Source organism: Protopterus annectens, chromosome 7.part0, assembly GCF_019279795.1.
Source record: "Protopterus annectens isolate FY-2018-M chromosome 7.part0, PAN1.0, whole genome shotgun sequence".
Classification (NCBI taxonomy): domain Eukaryota; kingdom Metazoa; phylum Chordata; order Ceratodontiformes; family Protopteridae; genus Protopterus; species Protopterus annectens.
This window is the reverse complement of record NC_056739.1, coordinates 269,863,310-269,887,547: the sequence shown is the minus strand read 5'-3', so window position 1 is coordinate 269,887,547 and position 24,238 is coordinate 269,863,310. Positions and strand designations below refer to the sequence as shown.

The 24,238-nt window shown below is 39.8% G+C and overlaps 1 protein-coding gene across 1 annotated transcript in view; it reads right to left on the bottom strand.

The window, feature by feature from the left end:
• Positions 1–740: 740 nt before the first annotated feature.
• HS1BP3 (HCLS1 binding protein 3) overlaps positions 741–24,238 on the bottom strand; it is a 1,094,679-nt gene continuing 1,071,181 nt past the window's right edge. The window contains exon 8 of the mRNA XM_044076193.1: positions 741–2,710. Coding sequence (XP_043932128.1) covers positions 2,473–2,710 — 238 coding nt within the window. The 3' untranslated portion in view covers positions 741–2,472. The remainder of the gene's footprint in view (positions 2,711–24,238) is intronic.

Below are 24,238 nucleotides of genomic sequence, written 5' to 3'. Positions count from 1 at the left end.
AACCAATGTTGGACAGTTAGCATTTGCAGAGAGGATCTCTCTGAACACCAGCAATTATTTTTGCCATCAGGTGTGTTTTACTGGTATTCGCAATCTTTTAAGGTAAATGCCAATGACTGAAGTTTTACGTCATCTAACACTTCAACTTAAAAATGCTTCATATGTTATAACTCTTTTAAAAGATTCAGATCCTCAAAAGAGCTGTTGCAAAAGGCAAAAGCAATACAAAATTTATTGAGAGAGTCCCACCTGTGTTCTTCTATAGCTGCAAAAGTAAATTATACTTTTTTAAACTACTAGACACACTAAAATTCTGCAACCAGATAAAGAAATTGGTTGTTCTGGTTAAAATGCAGCACAACACACCTGAGTTTTTATTCAAACTAAAGGGGTGCGAAAGCCACATAACTATGGGCTAGGCTTATAAATGCCCTTGGGCAGATAGCCTAGTATGAACCTATGAACCTAAGTATACAGTTGGCAGTGTATCTGGGAAGTTTTGTTTTGAAGGTAAAACTGTTATTGCAAGCTCTGGGCTTTCAAAGCAGAAAATACGTACCCCTTTTAAATAAAGGAGATGAATTGGGTTCCTGATGACATCAGGCATTTCACTGAACTTCAATTTTTAACCTAAAAGGGAAACAACAACTTCTAATGATAAACACTGCATTTGTCCCTTTAAACCAACTTCATGCTAGTAATGTGCCAAGTCAAAGTATAAAGGCTCAGTGACACTGATATTATGAAGTAATTATTGTTTATTATGACTAAAATGACAGCATGGGAGCACCACTCCAGCCATGCTATTATGAGAACACTAACTGGCAGAATCTCTTGCCCAACAATAATGATTCCTTGAACTTATATTTATGTTACTCATATATTTATTTTTTATGTTACGTATATATTTATTTTACATACAGGACCTTAGCCTTGGTACAATGGTGCTAGATTATGCTGCATTATCTTCTAAGTGATTAAGGTGTTAGCACTGGCACAATATCCTGCCTATATCTAAAAACTAGTATAATATATCAGCATCACTTTTGAATACAAGTCCATATGTACTACAGCAGGATTATTGTTTTAATACAATGTTTTCTTAAATAATGTTTTCTATTTATGAATCAGATTTATACCTTACAACCTCAGAGATCAAGAAATCTGGACAAAGCCAAAAATATTAATGGGACAAAGACCCAAAATCACAAACAAATTTAAGATGTTGCTCTTATAAACTTAGAAAGTTGCTAGAATAATGGATTTTGCACTAGCATACATTTTCTGAAGGGTATGAAATCTGAAACTCAAATGTACGTTATTATTTAGTGACTTCAATCTACAATCATATGCCAGAAGACAGCAACATTTTTGAGCTACAGTCCATACATGAGGCAAGAATCTGGACATTTTGTGAAAATCTGGAATGTTGAGAGGTATTCTTTTTCTAAAGCAAGCAGGACTCACCAGGAATAAATGGCTGTCATCAGTGGTAATCTTGGAAGAAATAATTCCAAGAGTTCCACTATCATTTTTAGTGTCTACGAAATTAAGCTCAGTCCTTAGTAATAAAAGTAATTACAGTGAAGTACTTTAACACAGACTGTAAGTCATGCAATGAATGGATTTTTAGTGCCAGGAAATCAGAATGTAGCACATCATAACATAATCAAAGTGATATCACAGTGTCTTACTATTTTTAATTAATCTATCCAGAAAGCTCTAACTGTACAGCTTTATTTCAAGAGCACCCTAAAAGGGATTTGGTATTACTGCAGTTGTAAAAATGGCAATAAATTCAAAGTGAGCAGAATCAATGCCCCAGAAAGCTAAAATAGTTAAGTGTTGAAAGTGTCAGAATACTAACTATGCAGTACTTTAATGCACTTTTTTGTTACTTGCAAAGGGCCATTTTCCTGATCAAAACCCCAGAGGTGAAGTGCAGGTTGCATCACAACAAGCAGTCTATATGCAAAAATCCCTAATATTCAATGCAGCACTAAAGGCTGCATCAGAGTAATTCCCCAATGTAAAGGTCACCCTAAACAATGACCAGATCTAAATTAGATGTCTTCACAACAAACTAGTAGTGATACAGTGTGAGCACATTACATTGCATGCCAAAAGTCCAACAGCTGTTCACCCTGAGGTTAAATGCATAATCTTTGGCTCTATTATTGATGCAATGGATCAGTCTGCTGGTCTTGATCTTGCATTAGTGAGGGACTCTTTGTCATGGTGATTTCTCATGGCAGCTATGAAGTAAGAGAAATCAGTCTTATCAAAATCTTAATTACTGTCTCGGACATGAAGCAGCCCTCACAAACTGCAAAACAGAACTAGTTTCACACTTAAGACATGAATTTTCATATATTGGTCAAGTATGTAATTTTTTTATCAGTAAATTAAGACAGTACTTCCCATATGCACTGGTTTATCAGCACTTCATTAATGTGCACAGCAGTGTTTTTTTCAAGAAAAGAGGTCAAGTGAGTTGCTAGTTGTAGATTCATTTTGCTGAATGTACGTGAGGATATCCATTTCATTCATTGCTTCTACATTCTGTTTTGGGGTGTCTACAGCTGAAACCGTAGTACTCCTTTTAGATACTTCTGCTGGTTTCTTGGGAAGTAGTGGTTTAGGTGGCAGCTTTGGCTTTGGTTTAGCACTAGACCCCAGCTTCAAGAGTTTCTCAAAATCATCTTCAACTCTAAAATGAAGGAAACACAACCAGATATTAAGTATTTAAGTCATAAAAATGAGACATTAATTTATTGCATCAGTTTTCACTATATATATAGAGAGAGAGAGAGAGAGAGAGAGAGAGAGAGAGAGTTTATTTAGACAATGCATTCACTTTAAGTGGCGAAACAGTAACAGAACTGCTCAGCCAACAATTTGTGCCACATAGAACAGTGGCACATTTGTAAAAGGAGTATGGCTTCTGTGGTACATTAGCAATATAACATTGTGTTTATGCTGCAAATGATGCCTATATCCTAGACTACTCCCAGCATGCTACATGCATTACTTAAAATGACAAACAGGATATATTTTCTTCTCCTGGGGACTTAAAACCTACAATCTGCAATCACCCTAAGAAAGACAACACAAGGTGTATATGGAGCTAAGGGGCCACATACATGTTAATTTGATGGACAGCATAATAAGTGACACTACTAATATGCATGTATATTAACAATTATTGCCATATTTGTGGTGCAGAGTGAAGGAGTCCTGAATATGACCCAGGTGACCTGGTTGGATTAGCATCTTGGGCACTGAAAGAGCCAGCCAAAAAGTGAGGTAAATGAAGGCGCACTGCCTGTTCATGCCTTCTGAGGGGAAAGTTGAAGGACGTTTCTTAGCCATGCAATCCCCATTGCTGAATCCACTTTGGAGACCAGAGTCAGAGTGGGAGCCACCTGCTTAAGAGGGTGAGACTGAACAAGACTAACTGAGAAGAAGCTTTGTCAGTGAAAGCAAGTGATACCACACTGCAACCAGCCAATAACCAAATCATGCAACACTTACCACAGCAGGCAGAATGTTTGGGTCTTAGGCAAAATACCCTGCTGAAAGCCCATGTACAGCTGGGCTGTGTTTACCTTTTGTTACACTGAAGGTGGCAGTCAGGTCATGGAGACAGGACACATGGTCGGCAGGAGAACTTTGTCTATACATTCTGTACAAAATATCTTATTGTAAGCATTTATGAAGATACAAACAGAAGACCACCAGTGCTGTACTACTCCACCAATGTTGCAAGTAGCACTCATGCAGCTGCTACCATCCCTGTTCCATCCTTTTCCCAGGTTTGATCCACTGAGATTTCAGAACCCTACTAACCTGTCTCTGAAGTAGTACCGTTTCAAGTCCAAACATTCCCATCCCACTGATACTCAAGTTCCCTTCACCTACTTGTTTATTTATACTTTGATAATCAGGTAAGTGCACTAATGGTCCAAGAACATTAAAAATAAAGTGAAGTACAACAGAACACAAGAAATTTAAAACCAAAGAGCAATAACAGGAGATTATTACAGTATGTAAATTGAAAATAAAAACTCTTAGATTGACTATCACTAAGAATAAAATTAAATGGACATCATGTTTATTTACTCTACATGTGAAACTGCCAGCCCAGCTATCTGGAATTTTGTAAATAATTCTATGTCATTTGTGAATATTGATACGATTTATACAGATGTATGTGCTAAACAGGGTTTGTACAGTACTGATCTTCAAGAATGTAACCACAACATACTCTGCTGGAACATAGATTAACTTGTAAAACTTCAAGAAAATAAGTTGAAATTAAATTGTTTTACAACTGTGTTATAAAAGTTAGTTTCAGTGTAGCAAGGAAACAGGATGTCTACAACTAGGGTGCCTTCTGCATTGTTTTGTAAGTGTTTTATTGTTTTACGACTTTCAAGATCTGCAAACTTCTGAGAGATATGTATTTTTAACACATAGATGTTAAATTCTGTTAGTTTTTGTTTAGCTTGGAAACTTAAGTCAAGTGACAAAAAGGCAAGTTAGCCCAGCAGTAATTAATTGAAGAACTCTCTCAGAGGGCATTTTCTATTTTGTCCTTGACCTGGAAACATCCACTCATCATCATCATCATCTGCACTTGCCATGCTGTACACGTAAGATTTAGGGCATAGTATCTCTTTTAGATATAGATAGGAATATAGTAAAGATTAGTTTAGATGTTTTCTGTATTGATTTGTGACTGTCCTGAAATGTTTTAAAATATTTCTTGTGATTTTGAACTCTGAAGTTACTGCGGTGACTTACTGAGTATTGTCTTGTTCTTTTATTATTTATTATTAAATATATTTAAACCTATCTATCTGTGTGGCTGATATTTGTGATGCATATTTAACCTCTTAGCGTACTTGCATATGTATTTGGTGATACTGTATAGGCCACTCCTCAACAGCCTTGTTCTTGGTCAGCCTACCATTTGGATTAGTAGTAACATTACACAGTAGGACTGGACACCCTTTGTAAGGGCCTTATAGTACCTGACAAGTAGTTGTTCTGATGGCAGTGATAACTACCTTACAGACTGGGCAGAAGGGGGCATAGCTAGTAAACCTGTGCCAGCCTTCCCCAGATGTGTATGTGTGAGGTATTTGGGCATGGACAGGAAGCACTGGATGGACAGAGAGAGTGTTGGAGGACTTGGCTTGGAACCCTGGCAAAGGTCTCCACTCTATAGCCGTGCCAGTGGGGAGTCTTACTGGGGATCTGGAGAAACAGGGAGAAACAAGCCCCAAACTGAATATGATCTCTGTGTGCTCTTAAGGGAAATTGCGTTTTACTGTGTGTGTACTTGTCATCCTCCCATTGTGTACGTCTCCTGCTGTTGCCAGTGGTGAGGATTAAGGCTCCTTGATTACTGGGCTAGTGCAGGGGCGTCACACTACAAACAACTGCTGCCTGTACATAAAACAATGCAAGAAAACAGATTCTGTGTTTGTTAAAATATAAACACGGATGAGAACAGCTGTGAAGAGTGGAATTAATCTGTACAACTGCAAAAGCACATAGCAGTATTTACATTCACCATTTCTCCTGCATATCACTCAACATTCAAATACGTCCAAATCAAATTCTGTTTTCACATCTACCATACAAAGTCCACATACTAAGCTTTCTAATTCCTTGGTCCTATGATGGCCATGTTTCACTGTTTGCAGTACTGATAACTCTGCACTAAACCTCTCTTTGTATATCTTCGAGAACTATACGCAGTATGCCAGATCTAGTACTAACACCCTGTACAGTGATACTGTGAACATAACACCTCTGAAGTCCACTCCCTGGACTTTGCTGCCTGCCATGTTAGGAGTCTTCATCACTTACTTTTATGTTGCACAGCATGATTCAGCCTAACAGGGACAATTGCTTTCAATACTTCCTCAACTGTTCTGCTTAAGATAACCCAGACAACGCAATTCTTTTCCTATACTTACTTTCCTCAAACAGCACTGCCTTGTACTCTTTTACATTAAATCCCTATCTGTACATTATGCCTGCAACCACAGGTCTGTCTGGAGTCCACCACTCACCATTTGTGGTTAATGCAACAAAATGTATATCATCAGCAAACAAAATGCTCTTTGTCTTTCAAATACAAAGTAATATTTGACATTTACAGTGGATATAAAAAGTTTACACACCCGTTAAAATGCCAGGTTTTTGTGATATAAAAAATGAGACCACAATAATCATTTCAAACCTTTTCCCACCTTTAATGTGACCTATAACCTGCACAATTCAATTGAAAAACAAACAAATCTGTTAGGGGAAAAAATATAAAAAATGAAAAACGTTGAATATGCTGGTTGCACAAGTGTGCACACCCTTAAACTAATACTTTGTTGAAGCACCTTTTGATTTAATTACAACATTCAGTCTTCTTGGGTACACACCTGCCATCAATTAAAGAGACTCTGATTAACCCCAAATAAAGTTCAGTTGTCCTTGTAGGATTTCCCTGACATTTACTCAGTTGCCTGCCACAGCAAAAGCTATGGTTCACAGAGAGCTTACAAAGCATCAAAGGGGATCTCATTGTTGAAAGGTGTCAGTCAGGAGAAGGGTACAAAAAAATTCCCACAGCATTGGACATATCAAGGAACACAGTGAAGACAATCATCAAAAAGTGGAGAAAATATGGGACAACAGTGATGCTGCAAAGAACTGGACATCCAAAACTGATGAAAAGACAAGACAAAACCTGGACAGGGAGGCTGCCAACAGACCTACAGCAACACTGAAGGAGCTGCAGGAATTTCTGGCAAGTACTGATTGTGCACTACATGGTGACAACAATCTCCCATATTCTCCATATGTCTGGACTATGGGGTAGGGTTGCAAGACAGAAACCTTTTCTTACACAGAAAAACATGCAGGCCCGGCTAAAATTTGCAAAGCAATACATCAAGTCTCCCAAAGGCATGTGGGAAAATGTGTTAGGGTTTGATGAGACCAAGGTTGAACTTTTTGGCCACAATTCCAAAAGGTATGTTTGGCACAAAAACAACACTTTGCATCACCAAAAGAACACCTTCCCCACGGTGAAGGATGGTGGTGGCAGTATCATGCTTTTGGTTGCTTTTCCTCAGCTGGAACTGGGGCTTTAATCAAGATGGAGGGAATTATGAACAGTTCCAAATACCAGTCACTTTTGGCCCAAAACCTTCAGGCATCTGCTAGAAAGCTGAAGATGAAGAGGAATTTCACCTTTCAACACAACAATGACAACAAGCATACATCCAAATCAACAGAAGAATGGCTTTACCAGAAGAAAATTAAAGTTTTGGAATGGCCCACCCAGAGCCCAGACCTAACTCTGTGGGGTGACCTGAAGAGAACTGTGCACAACAGATGCCCTCGCAATCTGACAGATTTGGAGCATTTTTGCAAGGAAGAGTGGGCAAATACTGCCAAGTCAATAACTCCTACCCAGGAAGACTGAATGCTATAATTAAATCAAAAGGTGCTTCAACAAAGTATTAGTTTAAGGGTGTGCACACACAACAAAGTATTAGTTTAAAGGTGTGCACAGTTATGCAACCAGCGTATTGTACGTTTTTTATTTTTTTTATATTTTTCCCGTAACAGATTTATTTGTTTTTCAATTGAATTTTACAGGTTATAGGTCACATTAAAGGTGGAAAAAGTTTTGAAATGATTTATAGTGGTCTCATTTTTTTATATCACAAAAACCTGGCATTTTAACAGGGGTGTGTAAACGTTTTATATCCACTGTACCTACTATAACAAGAATGTGCTTGCAGTGACCCTGTATCACTCTACTGCTTACAAACTTTTCTCCTGTCCATTTTCCAACAACAACCACTATTTGCTTCTAATCAGTATGCCAGTTTCCAATCCACCCCACCATTCTGGGACACAACCAACCACTAGGCCCTGCACAGCTTCAGATACATCATTTCAAGAAGATTCTTCTTGTTCATCTCTGTGGTGATACAGTCACAAGAGTGAATTAAGATACACTGACAAGACCTCTGAGTGTATTCATGGGCTGTGTCACCATTCAGAGAATTAATGTTCTGGAGCTCCACCAGTGTGCTACAAAGAATTTTAGCAATCATCTTCTATATAAAAGAAATTATACTGACAGGTCTACAATTATTTGGGTCCTTCCTAGTCCCACTTCAGTCTTCTGGCATAATGTTGTTTACAAAGCAGTTCTGCTAACGGTTTAACGAACATCATACAATAACAGCTCTTTGACGTTCAAAGACATGCATGCTGATTGGACAACTCAACCAGTGTGTCTGCTGTAAATCGAGCACATACCAACAGAAAAAGTCAAGCAACTAAAGTACCACTGAACAGTCAGACTTTTCTACTGTAATTTGCTACATTGGGAACTGCAAAATACAAGAAGAATTGGGTACATTCTGCAAAAGTAAAGTAACAGAAATGTACCCAATTTTCCTTCTATTTCTGTGCTCTCCCTCCTTAAATTTCAGCAGACTCTTGTACCTCTTAACTGTCTGGATCTTCACAATAATGCCCAGATTTTTGACTCACAGTTTAGGTCTTTTCCTCATTAACAAAAAATGTTTTCTGGCAAGTGACTGCGGATGGAAGTCATTAAATTATGCCAGACAATTGAGGTTTAGGCTTCACATCCTTCAGAAAATACATGCTAACACAAAACCTCTCTTTCCAGTAACTTTCTAAGTTTATAAGTTTATAAAAGCATCACAGTCTGTCCCTACTTTTGTATCTTTGCTCCCTTACCCTGTCCCCATTGTACTGGGCTTTGTCCAGGTTTCTTGCACTATGAATAGCAATAAAAAAAAAACAGAAAGAAGAAACAGGACATCAGAAAAGGAGGGAGAACATGTTGAAACATTACAGCACCATTATACAAAGACATTATTTAATACAGCTAACGAATTTCTTAAATAATGCAATTTTGTAATAACAATAACTCTTGACTGTGGGTAATGCTAGATTTACCTACGGCAGTTTTTTTTATGAGTCATCTTTCTGATCAAGCCACACTAACTGTGGGTAAACCACCATTGCCCACACCCAGTCAGGGGTTATTGCTTAATTCATTCATACTAACATTTTGCCTTACTTCCTCAAAGATTCTTGAATTCTTTTTCCTGGTTGTCTGCTAGACACTACCCCATACATGCATTTTCTTCATGTGTTTGACTTAATATGATGCCTGCAGTCTTCCTTCTTAGTTCCTGTCTAAACAGCAGAAGTGAAAATTCATTCAGTAAATGTTGTCAATCTATGAAACTTTTTAAATTTCACTTCAACTTCCCTACAGCAACATCTTGGCAATTCATGAATTTTGCATATCTCTCATACCTCAAGCTAACTCCTTTCCTTAGGGCTACATTGGCTGGTCAGACAAATATTACTGTATTGTTTTGGCACGCCTGTAGGCCTTTTTCTCATTGTGTTTCTCACTTTTCATCTGTCCACAGGACTTTTTTTTTCAGTGATATTACCTTTGACTCTTCTTCCCAAGCTTTCTCTTGATACACAGTTTCATTCACTTCCTCCGTTGTTCCACAGCTCCCCCAATGTCCTTGGTCTCTCTTACTTTTCTATAATGTTTAACAGTATACTCCACAAAAGTTTAAAGTCTGCACATCTGTAATCCCTTATTACTGCTATTGTGAAACATCCTGGTAGTACTCAGGAGATGGTAAAGCATGGAATGGCATTGTTCAGTGCTTGCACTGCAATTGCTGTTAAATCTACTGCATTAGTTGGGACTAGTTCAAGTATACTTCCTTTTCTGGCTGGGAACTTCAATCTCTGCTTAAGACCAGTACTGGACTCCAGTACATCCTCTACTATGTCCCATTCACTCAGTCAAAAATATGGGCATTTCCCAGTTTGCTGCAGGAAGACTAAGCCCTTATGGATACGATTCTCTTTGCCTTTGCCAATCAACTAATTCTACTTCTGATCTCATCATCATCATTTCCTGCACCCGAGGGTCGGTATATTGTAAATTCCCACAAGTAACACTCTGTTTCTCATTTCATCCTCAAGGTCTGTATGACAATCATCCCTTCCTTTTTTTTCACAATAGGTTTTTTGTATAGGAACTTTTTATCACATCCCAAATGTGTACTACCACTCCACCATGAATTGTGCTTCCTTTGTACATCCCCAATTTGAGTGTTACAACATCCCAGTATCTATATACTGTTTCCCTCATTTCTATTATACCTGAAACACCTACACCTTTCAGAACCACTGCAACATGCAACATTTTGATGTTCTCTAACTTTTTGACAGTAAAACATCACCATTCACGCATCAATTCCCTTCTGCTCCCTTTACTTTGTCTTCTACTCTTATACCCTCATGTCTCATGCTTCCTGAAAGCTGATGTTATTTCAGTCAGCAAACCCCCTCCTCATTTCAATTTAAAATGGACTTTTGGTTTGGTGACTCTAATAAAGCATTAAAAACCTTCACTGTCACATTTAAATGCAAACGTTCTGCAGTACTTAGCCTAAGATCCTTCAATGCATTTTTTGCATTCAGCTCCTATTCCATCACATGTCTAGACTAGTGAAAAACATTCTATGTTGTGCAATGTATAAACAAGCATATTGTATCTCGGTCCAAGCAGGCCAATGTTATACTACAATTGGCACCCATCAGACTTATCGTTGAGAAAAAGCCCCCTTTGGCGTTCTCCTAACCAGGCACACCCAACAAATGGGATGTCCACAGGGTTTCTTCACTAAAAGAATAAAAGGTGTAAATAACATGTCTTATTCAGACTGCTTCAAAGTCCTATCCCTGTATTCTGTCTCCTATAGGCCGTTTAGGGGGAAACCTATGCCTTGCAAACAAGACATTGTTGGACCCCATTCTGATAGACATTTTGCATATCCACAAAACAAGCAGCACCAGAATTACCTGTTCTAATGACTTAAACTTTGCCTGTGATATAAACAGGCCACACTAGCATGAAAGGTATGTTTCCCAGAGACTAGCCCTTCTCTGGAAGAGACTCACCAACCATGTGAAGCTGTGTTCCTCCCTAACTCAATTTAAGTGCAACAAGGTGGGGAATCATCAATTCATCCCTAGTTTGGCACCTATATCTATAATGGAAGCAGACAGCTTGTAAATGGTTCATCTCCCAGGACCCTGCTTGTAAATATTTCATCTCCCAAGCTGTACCAGAACTTGTCAAGAGAACTGGGATGCACAGCTATGCTTATAAAGGATCCAGTGGTCGTTAGACTAATACACACCTATAAACCTAATGTGCTGGTAATATTCAAATTAAAACACATAAATGTATGATACACATTTTTATAGCATGTGGATTTGCTGGACTACCTTTATGTAAAAAATTCATATCTATGCAGATCTATATACTACAGTCAAGTTAGGAATAATCCTTGATTTTAGCAAATATATAATTCCATCTTAAACGTGATGTGGAGAAACTGTACTACAATCTACTGCTGCTATATTTTCACGTTGTAGTTTTCCTTTCCCCTGCTGAGATAATCTAGCCTCTCCTCACAATCTGTATCACTCAGCCTCCCACTGGTTGGCCAAGGCCACACTGCTAGACATGATGACAGAGAGGCTGAGGCCAACTGTAATAATCCTTGAGCAATTCAGACTTTTTCTGTATGACTTACCCTTTGCCTTGTACCCCTCCTAATATGCAATATCATTGATGCAGATCTATGTCAGCAGATGAATTCTTGTTACATTTCCCCATATTATACAGCAGCAATGAAGCAAGTTCTCCACTGCAGGTCCTGCTGGCTATTCCTCCCTCAAGTGAGGCAAACTGGCAAAATTTTGTTCCTTTCCACAACCTCCCCATACAGCTGCACAGAGACTGGGTCTGCTAATTAAACCTGAGGGTTTTGTGTCAGAGTCAAGAATCCATGGGTGGCATGGGACTGGTTAAAATCTTTACTTCTTATTCTGTCAACAATGCTATTTGTTACTATTTGCAGCCACTGCTGTTACTGCACACATAGCCTTCTACAACATGTTTGCGATCTGTTAAGCAGAGCTTCATTCAACAAAATGTATTCTGTTCCTGAAAAGGTTTAAACAGGTGCGTAATAAAGCAGCCATCAAAATGCTTAGTATTGACATTTTATCACCCACCATTATGTGAAAGTGCATGAAGATGCACGTGACTACACAGTTTGCTACTCTGTTTAGTGTCTGCAATATGCCTAACAAAAAAGAAGCTGCCAATGAAATGTTGGGATCCTTAATAATGATGACAATGATTTTTTTATAGGTTCATAGGTTCATAGATTAGTACTAAGCTAACTGCTCTTGCGAGCCATTTTAAGCCTAGCCAATTATCCCTTGTGAGACTCAAACCCTGCACTTTGTGTTTGTAAGGCAAACACCTTAACCATTAGGCCATCCTTTCAACCCTATTGTAGAAATTTTGATTTTAATAGTAACACTGTACAGAACAAACTGCAGTTACATTACATACACAACACATAAAATGAGTGAAATAAGTGTTCAGTACTGGTTTTGCTAAGTGTATTATTCATGGAGCCAAGACTCTTTGCCTAGATAAGTAGACGTTATTGTTGATTAATCCGGTCTGAAGTGGCACATGTAAGCAGATGAGGAAGTGACTGAGCTTACTGTACAGTTCAAGGTTTTATCACCTATACTTTTATAAAAAGCCTCTGTCTCATTCCTAGTATCTAGGAGTAGCTAACTCTGATTACCACATGCATTTTTTACTTCTGTGTTCAAATATAACTCACTAGACACAGCTGCCTGGTTAGAGAACTGACTCTAGGTCACTTGAATAATTAGAAAGCATTGTTACAGCTACAATGTATAAAAGATAGTAATGAGAAGCAAGCTAATATATATCCTGGTATGCCATGTTGTAATAAGTTCTTGTCTTGGCTCTTGGGATAAATGGTAAACCACAATACAGACGGAAGGATGAGACAACACATAGAATTACAGCTAAAAGCAGTTTATTTTTATTTTATTTATTTTACAGTTGTTGACCAGGCTGGTCTAACTGGATATATGTCTATTTTCAGTAGAGGCCCAGGGAGATAAGCTCCATGATAAAAAAATAAAACACAGCAAATAACATATAACAACATCAGTCATATATATATATATACAATGGACATTTCTGGTTAACACAGAAATATTCAGTGAGGACAGAAATCATAACAGTGTAAAATGCAGGTACAATACAACATTTAGGTAAAATACATAATAAAAAAAGAGGCAGTTTAATGTAAAATTATATTGATAGAGTTTTCCCAATAATAAGTATCCACAGGGATGGAAATTATGAAATGTAGAGGGAAATGGTAATTGTTGTTAATAAGGTAGATAGAACAATTAATGAGAAGAATAGGGTAGGCAGAGCATATTTTGGATAGAACAGATAACTAGTCAGGTTTAGTACAGGGGCATAACCAGTGTGTTTTGAGGAAAAGTTTCAGTCTGTTTTTGAAGAGTGATATAGAAAAAAGTGAGGAAAGGTCGCTGGGTAGGAGATTCCAGAATCTTCCCACAGTATTAGAGAAGAGAGACTCCCCAGCCCTGTTGTTAGATTTAGATGTGTTTACTAGAAGTTTCTGAGATGAACGTAAGGACTTCAGATTATTATAGGGGGTGATGATGGTAGATAGAATAGGAGTATTGGAAGGTTGATAAAGAGTCTTATGGGCAATGATTAGTTGATGGTATTTAAGCAGATTCTGTAGTTCCAGCCATTGTAGCTGCTTTAAATTAAAGCAATGGTGGGTTCTAAATGGGTTGCCTATAGCAAATCTGGCTATATTATTGTAGGAGAGTTCCATTTTGTTGAGGTTATTCTTAGATAGATTAGTGAAAATGGATGAGGCATAGAGGAGTGTAGAGATTAGATGAGTGTGCAATAGTTATTCTGGCTGTAGTTGAAAGGAAGGGTTTAATCCTGTAGAGAGAGCCAAGTTTTTTGTTGACAGTTTTTAAAGTATTGTTGACGTGGATGTTAAAGTTAAGGTTGTTGTCAATGGTGATACCAAGTAGTTGGGTATGGTGATATAATGGTACCATTAGTGGATGTAACTGAAAAATCTATAGGGAAGGACTTATGAGTAGGATTGAAAAGGAGGAGTTTAGTTTTTTGGGGGTTCAAGAGAGGGCAACGCTGTGTGAACCATTGTTCAATTGTGTTAAATACTTTTTGGGTAAGGGAATAAAGTTCAGAAGTGGATGTGGCTGAACATATAAGTGTGGAGTCATCTGTGTACTGTATGCATGTAGCTTGGGGGATTGCTAGATGAAGGTTGTTGATAAATATGGAGAAAAGGAGAGGTCCTAATATGGACCCCTGAGGGACACCGAGGTTAACTGGTAGGTGGGTAGATAAGAGTGTTATGCCAAAGTACAGCCTGTTGTCTTTTATCCAAGTAGGACTGGAACCATTTTACAGTGAGTGCATCTAATGACAGGGATTAGAGGATATTTATGAGAATTTGGTAATTTACCATATCGAATGCTTTGGACAGATCAATAAATAGTGCAGAGGGAAGCATATTAAAGTTTTGTTTTTTGTTAATACAATCAGTAAAGGAAAGGAGGGCAGTGGTAGTGCTGTGGGAAGGTCTGAAACCATGTTGACAGCTGGAAAGTAAGTTATTTTGGATTAGGTGGTCTTGCAATTGCCTGTGGATGCATTTCTCCATGATCTTTGCCAAAGGAGAAAGAAGGGCTATGGTACGGTAGTTGAAGAATTCACTGGAGTTTCCACCTTTATGAAGGGGAATAATATGGGAGACTTTCCAGATGCTAGGGATGTGACCTTCACTAACAGTTCTATTGATCAGAATGGAAATGGGGTAGGCAATAGCCTTGGCTGATTTCTGTAGATATTTAGCAGGTAGTTGGTCTACTGAAGGACAGCATGTTTTCAGTTTATGGATAAGGGTAAGAATATGTGTTGTTGGGACTGGTTGGAAGAGAAATGGAGGGGGTGGAGTTGTGTTATAGGAAGGTAGAGTGAAGTTATTAGGTGACTGGCTAGTGTTTGGATAGCATCAGTGAAAAAGGTATTGAAGGCATTGGCAGTATGCATGGGATTTTCCTGGTCTATGTTTTGGGGTTTGGTGTAATGGATTGACCTGGATGTAGTAATTGGTTAATGCTTGCCCAGAATTTTTGTGGGTTATTATGGTTAGCCTGCTGAAATTGTAGGTAGTGGTTTCTTTTATCAGAGTGTAGCTTTCTTAGTGTCATTTCTTAGATGTCTGAAATTTTGTTGGTCTACAGAACTTTTAGTCATTCTCCATTTGGCCCAGTATTTATTTCTGAGATGGATTTTATGTTTGGTTTCTTTTGAAAGCCATGGGGCAGATTTGGTTTAAACTTGCTAACTGCATTGAGGGACCCTATATTCATTGCTGCACAGCTCTGCTTGACCAAGGCAGTCTTTGAATCAATCAAATCAGTCAGGCACTGGTCATCAAACTTGAGTCCTGAAGGCAGGTCGGTAGGTCAGGCTATTAATTACTCAGGCGCTGGTTGTCAAACTTGAGTCTTAAGGGAAGGTCTGTTAATGCAACAATTGTCTTGACATTTATGCACAAAAGTAAAAAAGTCACATTTGCTGATTGAACCTACTTTTTTGGAAACCTTGCAGCTCTAATCAAAAATAACATTTAGGTTCTGACCTAAACAGAAGAGCTTAGAACACTGTTATTTTATATTCAGTACATTTTACACATTAACCTCCTCAATCAGTTTCTGAGGAAATTACCAATGACTGATTTAACATGCCACTGCGAAATATAGCAAGTCCATCTTTTTAAGTACACAGTCCAGATAACACAGGCATTGGGTAGAAAGAGTCACAACATGACCTGCAGCAGCTTTGTAAGAACTCTCTTACACTTTACAGTTTAAATGCAAAACTCATATCATCAATGCTGGATGATTAAAAACACTATTAATTTTATCATAATAGGGTACTGAGTAACTAATTAATACAGATTCATTCAATTATGTCTTTGCTACTCATTTTATGTTTCATGCCCCAACAAGACGGAATCAAACTGATAAAAAAGGAGTGAAGGCATGGGCCCTAAACACGTTCCCCTGCATGTGCTTACTAAACGATGGAAGACACCTGCCATCAGTATCGTCTGCATTTTGTAACACAGGTTTCTCTGCTACAATGTCTTTCACCAAATGGTTGGTGAAAGTGACTTATGAGGCTTGTAACTTGGGCAGAATTCAGCAACTAATTTACATATATCTGAAAGCTTTGTCATATAACCATAATCTACATAAAGTCTTGTTACCAAAACAGAACAGAATATTGCATTCTAAGTGTTTGATTTAGAGTTAGAAAATCTGAGCTTAAGTTACCCATATCAGATACCAAGCTTCTTATCACCACACCCCTGATGCTGGTTTAAAGAGGACCCTATCCTAGTATTCATAACTACACACAAAACAGCAAAATACGTGAGGGAAGTAGTCTACAACTGCTGAACTCTAAGGAAATTACCATCGACAGACTACTCTGTTAAGTAACTCTAATTCCCTCATTTGTCTGAAATACTGTCACATTGCTTATTGCACCACCATCAGTCAAATAAAGCTTCACAGGAATACTTTTATCAGCTTATCCAGAAATAAGTACAGGATTGATTTTTAATTCTTTTTTTTTTGCCTGTTAACTCGGTAAGGGAAATGGTCTTTTTCACTTTTCTGTCATAGCCTAGGCCACAAGGGCAAATATAAATACACCATATAGAGACATGGATAATACAGTAGTATTTTCTGGAAATGAAAGAAAAGAGAAGACTCTGCAGACAAGAAGAGAAAGTACAGTTGTGTACACTTACCATAAATGTAGATGTTTGAGTGTATTCATTGTTGCAGTCATCACATTTGGGTTATCCCTGCTAGGGTAGCCCGTGGCCGGCCCAAATACCAGAGGGTTAGTATTTCTGCGTCAGTTGCTGTCGCTTCAGGACTGACGTCAGGTTGTCAGTAGTATAAAGTAAGGCAGCCGACACCATTACATCAGTTTTTCTTGCCCTATCAGGATCCCCCAAGTGGGAGCCAGGATATGGAGGAAGAAACGCACCAGTAGAAAATAAATATCAAAATGTCTCTTGCAAGGGGAGAGAGAAAGAAGAGGGGGATTGAGGGAGGGAAATCAGGACTGCAACACTGAATACACTCGAACATCTACATTTATGTAAGTGTACACAACTGTACTATGTTATTCGTGTTTCACTGTTGCAGTCATGACATTTGGGTTGATTCCCAAAGCTGAGGAAAAGGGTGGAGGCAGTCAAGGAGACTAGGGGCTGGCTAAGATGCCCTGCAAAACTGCAGTGGCAAAACCTGCCCTGGATTTGGAGAAGATAGGCAGGTGGTAATGCTTGGTGAAAGTGAGAACAGATGTCCAGGTGGCAGCCTCCAGGATGTCCCTGGTGGGGACTCCTCTTTGGAAAGCTGCAGAGGTGGAGGCTGCTCTGGTGGTGTGAATCCTGATCCCCTTAGGGGGAGATTTTCCATGTTGCTTGTTAACAGAAATGGATGCAGTGTGCTATCCATTTGGAAATTGTTTGTTTGGAGATGGCTTTGCCTTTTGGCCCAGAAATTGATCAGACTTTCTGAATGATTTAGTCCTGTATAGATAGAATCTGAGCTGTCTGTGCACATCTAGAGAGTGCAAGATCCTTTCCCCTTTGTTTTGTGGGTTAGGGAAAAAGGTGGGCAAATGAATGGATTGGTTGAGAGCCACACTGGACACCACTTTAGGGATGAAGGATGGGTTAGTCCTGAGGGAAACCCTGTCAGCAGTGAAGATGATGAAGGGCTCCACAGTCATGGGTGCTTGTAGCTTGGAGACTCTTTTGGCTGAAGTGATAGCCAGAAGAAAAGCTGTCTTCCAGGAGAGAAATTTCAACTCTGCTGAAGATGCTGGTTCAAAGGGGGGCAGGGTGAGCTTTTCCAACACAAAGTTAAGGTCCCAAGCTGGGGAAGGTGCTCTTCTGGGTGGCCTCAAGTTGCTAGCCCCTCTTAGGAATTGTTTGATCAGAGGGTGTGAGAAAAGGGGCTGCTCAGTGTGGAAATGAGCAGAGATAGCAGAGGCATGAATCTTAATAGACGAAAATGAGAAACGACTGGGAAGCAGGTCAGCTAGGTAATCCAGGATGAAAGGTAGGGAGGGCTGTGCCGTATCGGCTCCCTTAGCCTAAATCCAGGTGCAAAACCTTTTCCATTTGTCAGCGTAAGACTTTCTAGTGCTAGGGCATTTGGCCTCACGTATAACATCTAGATCTTGTTTACTGAGGCTGGCAGATTGATTGGTGGTCAGGGAATAAGCCAGACTGCCAGATTGAGGGTCTGCAATTGGGGATGCATGAATTCTCCTTCCCTCTGGGTCAGGAGGGTTGGAGCCTGAGTGAGATGTCATTGTGGCAGTGGGGACAGGCTGCACAGCAGTGGGTACCAGTGCTGATGAGGCCAGTCTGGAGCAATAGGAATTGTCCTTGGTTTTCCTCCCTTATTTTGAACAGAACCCTGGTGATGAGAGGTAGTGGAGGAAATGCATAGACTGAGAGTCTGACCCAGGGGAAGGATAGGGCATCCACTTCTCAAGCCATGCAGTGATGCTCCCTGGTGCAGAACTTACTGGGCTGATGGTTGGTGTGGGAGGCAAAGAGGTCGACCTTCAGGGAGCCCCATTTCCGAGTTATTAGGGTGAGGGTTCTTTTGTCTAGCTGCCACTCGTGTGGGTCCAGAAGATTTCTGCTTAAGTGGTCTGCCAGAGAGTTTAGAGAACGTGGCAGGAATTGTGCTAACAGGTGGAGTTGCATGGCAGAGGCTGTGTGCCAAAGGGTCATGGACAGCCTGCACAGAGGGTAGGAGTGAGTCCCTCCCTGCTTGTTGATATATCACACACAAGTGGTGTTTGTCTGTTTTGATCAGGAGAGCCCCTGGTGAGAAAAGGGGCCTGAAAGCTGTCAATGCATGCAGGACAGCTGACATCTCTTTTTGGTTGATGTGCAGATGGATTTGCTGTGGGCTCCATTGGCCCTGTATGCACCTGCCATTCAGGTGTGCACCCCAGGCATAGTCTGATGTGTCTGTGGTGAGGGTCTGGGTGGCGGGAGGGGGGGTGGTGGTGGTGGTGAGAAAGGTCGTCCCTTGTTGTGGGAGCATGCTGCTGCCCACCAAAGAAAATCTTTCCTTAAGCAAGGTTTCATTGGTATGAGTTTCCAGGTCTTGAGAGTGTTTACACCAAAGGTTTTTTTAGGTACCATTGAAGTTTCCTCATATGCAGTCTGGCATACGGAATGAGTAGAATGCAAGATGCCATGAACCCCAGAGCTTGCAGGATTTTCCTTGCAGATAACTGGGGTCTGGTGGCTAGTTGAGAAGTAGGTTGAAGTAGGCTGTCAGCTAAGTTTGCTTTTCTGGTGTAAGGAATGCCATCTGGGATGCTGTGTCCCAGCTTGCTCCCAGGAATATAATCCTTTGGGTGGGTACTAGCTTGGATTTCTTTTCACTGATAGTGTACCCTAGGGAGGTCAGTAGGGACTTTACAAATGCCAGGTGCTTGAGCAGCCTTGCCTGACTGACTGCCTGAATTAGGCATTCGTCTAAGTATGAGTAAATTTGGATATTCCTTTGTCTGCAAAAGGCAATGGCAGGAGCCGGACATTTTATGAAAACTCAGAGTAGTAGATAAGCTAAAGGGAAGTGCAGAGAACTGAAAGTGCAGAGATCCTGCCATGAAACGTAGACACTTCCTGCATGATTCCCTTCTAAGGACTGAACAGGTGACTGCTGCCCTGCAAGAAGCTTTTAGGGTGTCAAAACCACAGTGTAAGGTGTGCTTAGTCACTTGACTTGCAGAATGCATTAACTCTTGTAACTCTTTAGATTCTGCACAAGCAGGAAAGGAAGACACTTTTTGTTTGAGGAGTTCCATGGTATGTTGTTGAGGTTTTAGCACATGGACCTGGCTATTTAGTGCTCTGACAGCAAGAGTAGCAGAGGTGTATACTTTTACCCCATCTGTCTAGTGCACGGGAATCCCTATCTGAGGGGCTGGGATTCTTAGCAGAGGTTTCTTTAATTTCTTTAGGCCCTTGAGAAATTACCTCAGGGTCAGCAGTAGGATTTTTGAAAAGAAATTTGTGTGAGTCAGGGACTCTAATACCGGTAAGGTTTTCTGGATGCATGAGGGAGAGTGTCAGGAGACAAACTGTATTCCAGGAAAACATTGTCCACAACATCCAGAATGGGGGAATGGTCAGGGGTCTGTGCTGTGGAAGATCTAATAATTCTCGGAGTCTCTTTTTAGACTGAGGGTAGTCCTGACATTCACATTTCAAATGCTCCCTTAAGGTATGAAGGGTTTCCCCAAAGGAAAAGTCCTCGGGCAGAGAGGCTGAAGGAATGGAATTCTCTGCATCAGAATCCTCATAAGCAGAGAGGGTTGCATGTCTTCATATTCAGATGCATCAGAGTCATCAGACTCCTGTTCAGACAAAACTACTGGGGACAGATCTCTTTTTCTTTTGGAAGGGGTAGCTTGTCTTCCCCTGATCAGCATGATAAGGTCTTCTGCCATTTTAAGCATTTGAGACTGAGGCTAGGAAGCAGGTGCCTGAGATTGGGCCGTCAGTTTCTTGGGTGTGGTTCGTACCCTGGGTCTTAGAAACTCAGTAGTTTTCGAAAGAACAGTAGACCTGAAAGAAGTCGTCGTTTTTTGTCAAGAATCGGTAGTGCGAAGTACTTCCTCGGAAGCCAGTGCCTGCTCAGCTGCTCCAGACCCATCCAAGGGAGAGACAACCGCAGGATCCTTAGTTGAAGAAGAGATTTGCGACATATCGGACTCAGAAAGGGTCTCGGTAGCGGCCTGCGAATCCACCAAAGCGGGCATCAGGGGCTTGGAAAGTGCCTCACTGAAGACCAGAGAACTGACGACTAGCTTAACGGAAGCATCATCGGTAGGTTTGGACCTGTGCGGTCTGTCTCTGTCTTTATCTTTATGTTTTTTAGGAAGATCTGCTGTCGGATGGCTTACCAAAGCCATATCGGAATTCGAGGACTGTAAGCAAAAATATCTAGCTACAATAACGGCCTGATGACGTATAGTTCTGGCGTTAAACAAAGCACAAAAGCGACAGCGAGGGACGTCATAGTTTGGGCCTAAGCAAGTGACGCAGTAAGAATGAAAGTCTTCGTATTTGCTTTCCACAAGTGAGACAATTGTTAACTTTTTCTGACATCGGTTAGTGCAAGAAAAAAGGATCTCCAACGGGGTACTTAGCTTTAGAAGACTTCAGCTTCAATTTAGCGGCCGACCGGTACTCGTGTGAACTGCTTCGGGCTCCTCGGCAAGAAAGACTGATGCAATGGCATTGGCTGCCCTACTTTATACTACTGATGACCAGATGTCAGTCCTGAAGCGACAGCAACCGAAGCAGAAATACTAAGCCTCTGGTATTCGGGCCGGCCGAGGCTACCCTGGCAGGGATAACCCAAATGTGATGACTGCAACAGTGAAACACGAAGAACATCATGACAAACTCCAAACGAACAGTCACCAGAAATCAGGACTGAACTATGGATCCTGAAAATGTTCACAACTAAGCTAGAGTTTTAGAAACATCAATAGATATACTTTTGAGAATTAAAAAATCAGTGCATGTGAACATTTTAAAGAAAGAAATAACATTACTACTTACATATTTGTATATTTATTTCATTCTTGACTGGGATTGCCAAAATGGTCAGGATCTATTTTCAGTAATGGCGAAGAATAACAGTAGTACATATTTTTGCAGATATATAATATATATATATATATATATATATATATATATATATATATATATATATATAAAAACAGGTCTACTTCACATAATAGAACATCCAAATGCTCGACTTCATATGGTTGAGACCATATGATCGAACATCTGAATGTTCGAAAATGTAAAGAAAAAAAAAAAAAAAAAAAAAAAAACACTAAACACTGCTAGCGGGGGGGGGGGTCAAGCCCCCCAGCACCCCCACACCTCCTGTTATTTAAATATACACACTACATTGCGGTAAAGGTAAATCTTCCCATACCATGCTCTATGGAGATCCCCATTCAGACCGGTCGAGCTTTTAAAAGATTGATCATATGGTCTCGGCCATATGAAAGTCGAGCTTTTAAAAGTTTGACCATATGAAGGGGACCCAAAAAAACATGTTTTGCAGAGAATATACGGTAAACAGTATGGGAGGTTGGCATAATGGCTAAAGTGTTTACCTTACAGACCCAAGGTACAGGGTTTGATTCTCATATGGGGTAACTGGCTACACTTAAAATGGCTCACAAGGGCAGTTAGCCTAGTACTCATCTATGAACCTATGAACCATTGATAACATCAACACTTGCATACAGACATGTAAAGTATACTGCAGAGAAAATGCTTAAACTTATTGCATATAGAAGTAAAAACAGAAAAAAAAAACAATCTTACAGCGGTAGTAGATCACAGAAGAAACAGTTGAAGCAAAGTTGTTCTTTGATTAAAACAAACTTGACACAGGATGATATATATATATATATATATATATATATATATATATATATATATATATATATATATATATTACCTGATTAAATTATTAAATTAAGGAATATTTGTGAACAAGATGCAGGTTTTGTTTCTATGGAACTGGAAATCTAGTCAGCACAGCTACAGGTCCAGCAATGCTTGAGACATTTTATAAGGGTTGTCTTAAATGCTGTGGTGTTGGTTCTAGCTACTGGTAGATTGCTCTAAAATTTGTAAATAAAGTCCCTATGTTCAGCTGTACTAATTAGGTTAATGACTTAATGAGGAACTTGCTACAGGCTCTCAGGAAGCAGGTTGGGATGCAACAATATACTAGCGACTAAAATGCAGTTATTAGGTTTGTGTAGAACTGAATGGACAAACTTTCTTTGTGAGGAAAGCCTAGTTATTTTCTAGTCTAAGCCAGTTATTTGTTTAGGGGAGTCATACTGATAAGGTTTGGGGTGTGGAAGAAACCCAGTGGTAGTCCTGTTTTATTTAATTGGTAAAGGTTGAGCATAGGTTAGCAAAAACTGTGGAACCAGAGAAGTGACTAGGTAGTGGAAAAACACCATTTGTAGCTGGTCTGACTTGACAGACAAAGTAATGCTGATTATACAACAAAAGGTCTGTATTATTCAAAAAGACCTGATTCCTCTATCCATATTTGAGTGGAACTGAAAAAGATCTAAAGAGTGGACTGGATTTCAGATAGCAATCTGGAGGGATACTAGATGGTAGTGTAGTCAGCATACTGCATGACTGAGGTGGGGTGGCAGGAATCTGGCACACCAGTAAGAAGTACTGTACACAGGAGGAGTCTAAGAACTGATCCATGGGGTATTTTGAGGTTATCCAGTTGCGATGGTAAGATACAATTGGACTACTGGACAGACTGTACAGTGAGTGAAGTAGCTAGATAACCGTGCTAGTGCTTAGTGGCTGGTAGAAAGAGTTCATAATGCAGCAGGCAGCTCAGTCTGGTATTACTATGCATAACTATACTGCTTGCTAACAACATTTCAAGGTTGAGAATATCTTGTGTACATTATGTTACTTCATTCCAGAATGCAGTCTGAATCCCTTAGAAAGTATGCTGTGTCAAAATAAGCTGCCATTAGTACAGCAACTAAAAAGTGGAAAACAACAGATAAATTCTTATTGAATTAATCAATCTATAAAGACTGATCTGAAGTAGGAGATTCATTTGTCTGCAACCTGTGGGTTATGGATCCGATATCGGATCCGAACCGGCATGGTTTTCCAGCTATGGATCCAAGCTCTCAGCTCCTCCCCTCACCCATAATGCCCTGCTCTACCCTCATGACCTCAGATCTCGTTTGCCGCGCATGGTGACTGGATTTGTTTCTCAAGCTCTCAAGCTAAGTGCTAGTTTTTACTGTTAATATCAGAATTTTAAAGTTTTTATTGATTTTTTGTGTGAAAGTGTAGGTTTCCCCTTTGATATTTTTACTTTTTAGAGTTAATCTAAAAGTTATTTCCCTCCTCGCTGTTGGCGTAGTGTGTGTGTGTTGGGCCTGTGTGTGTATATTGTTTAGTTACTTTTAGTTTGGTAACTACTTTGTAGA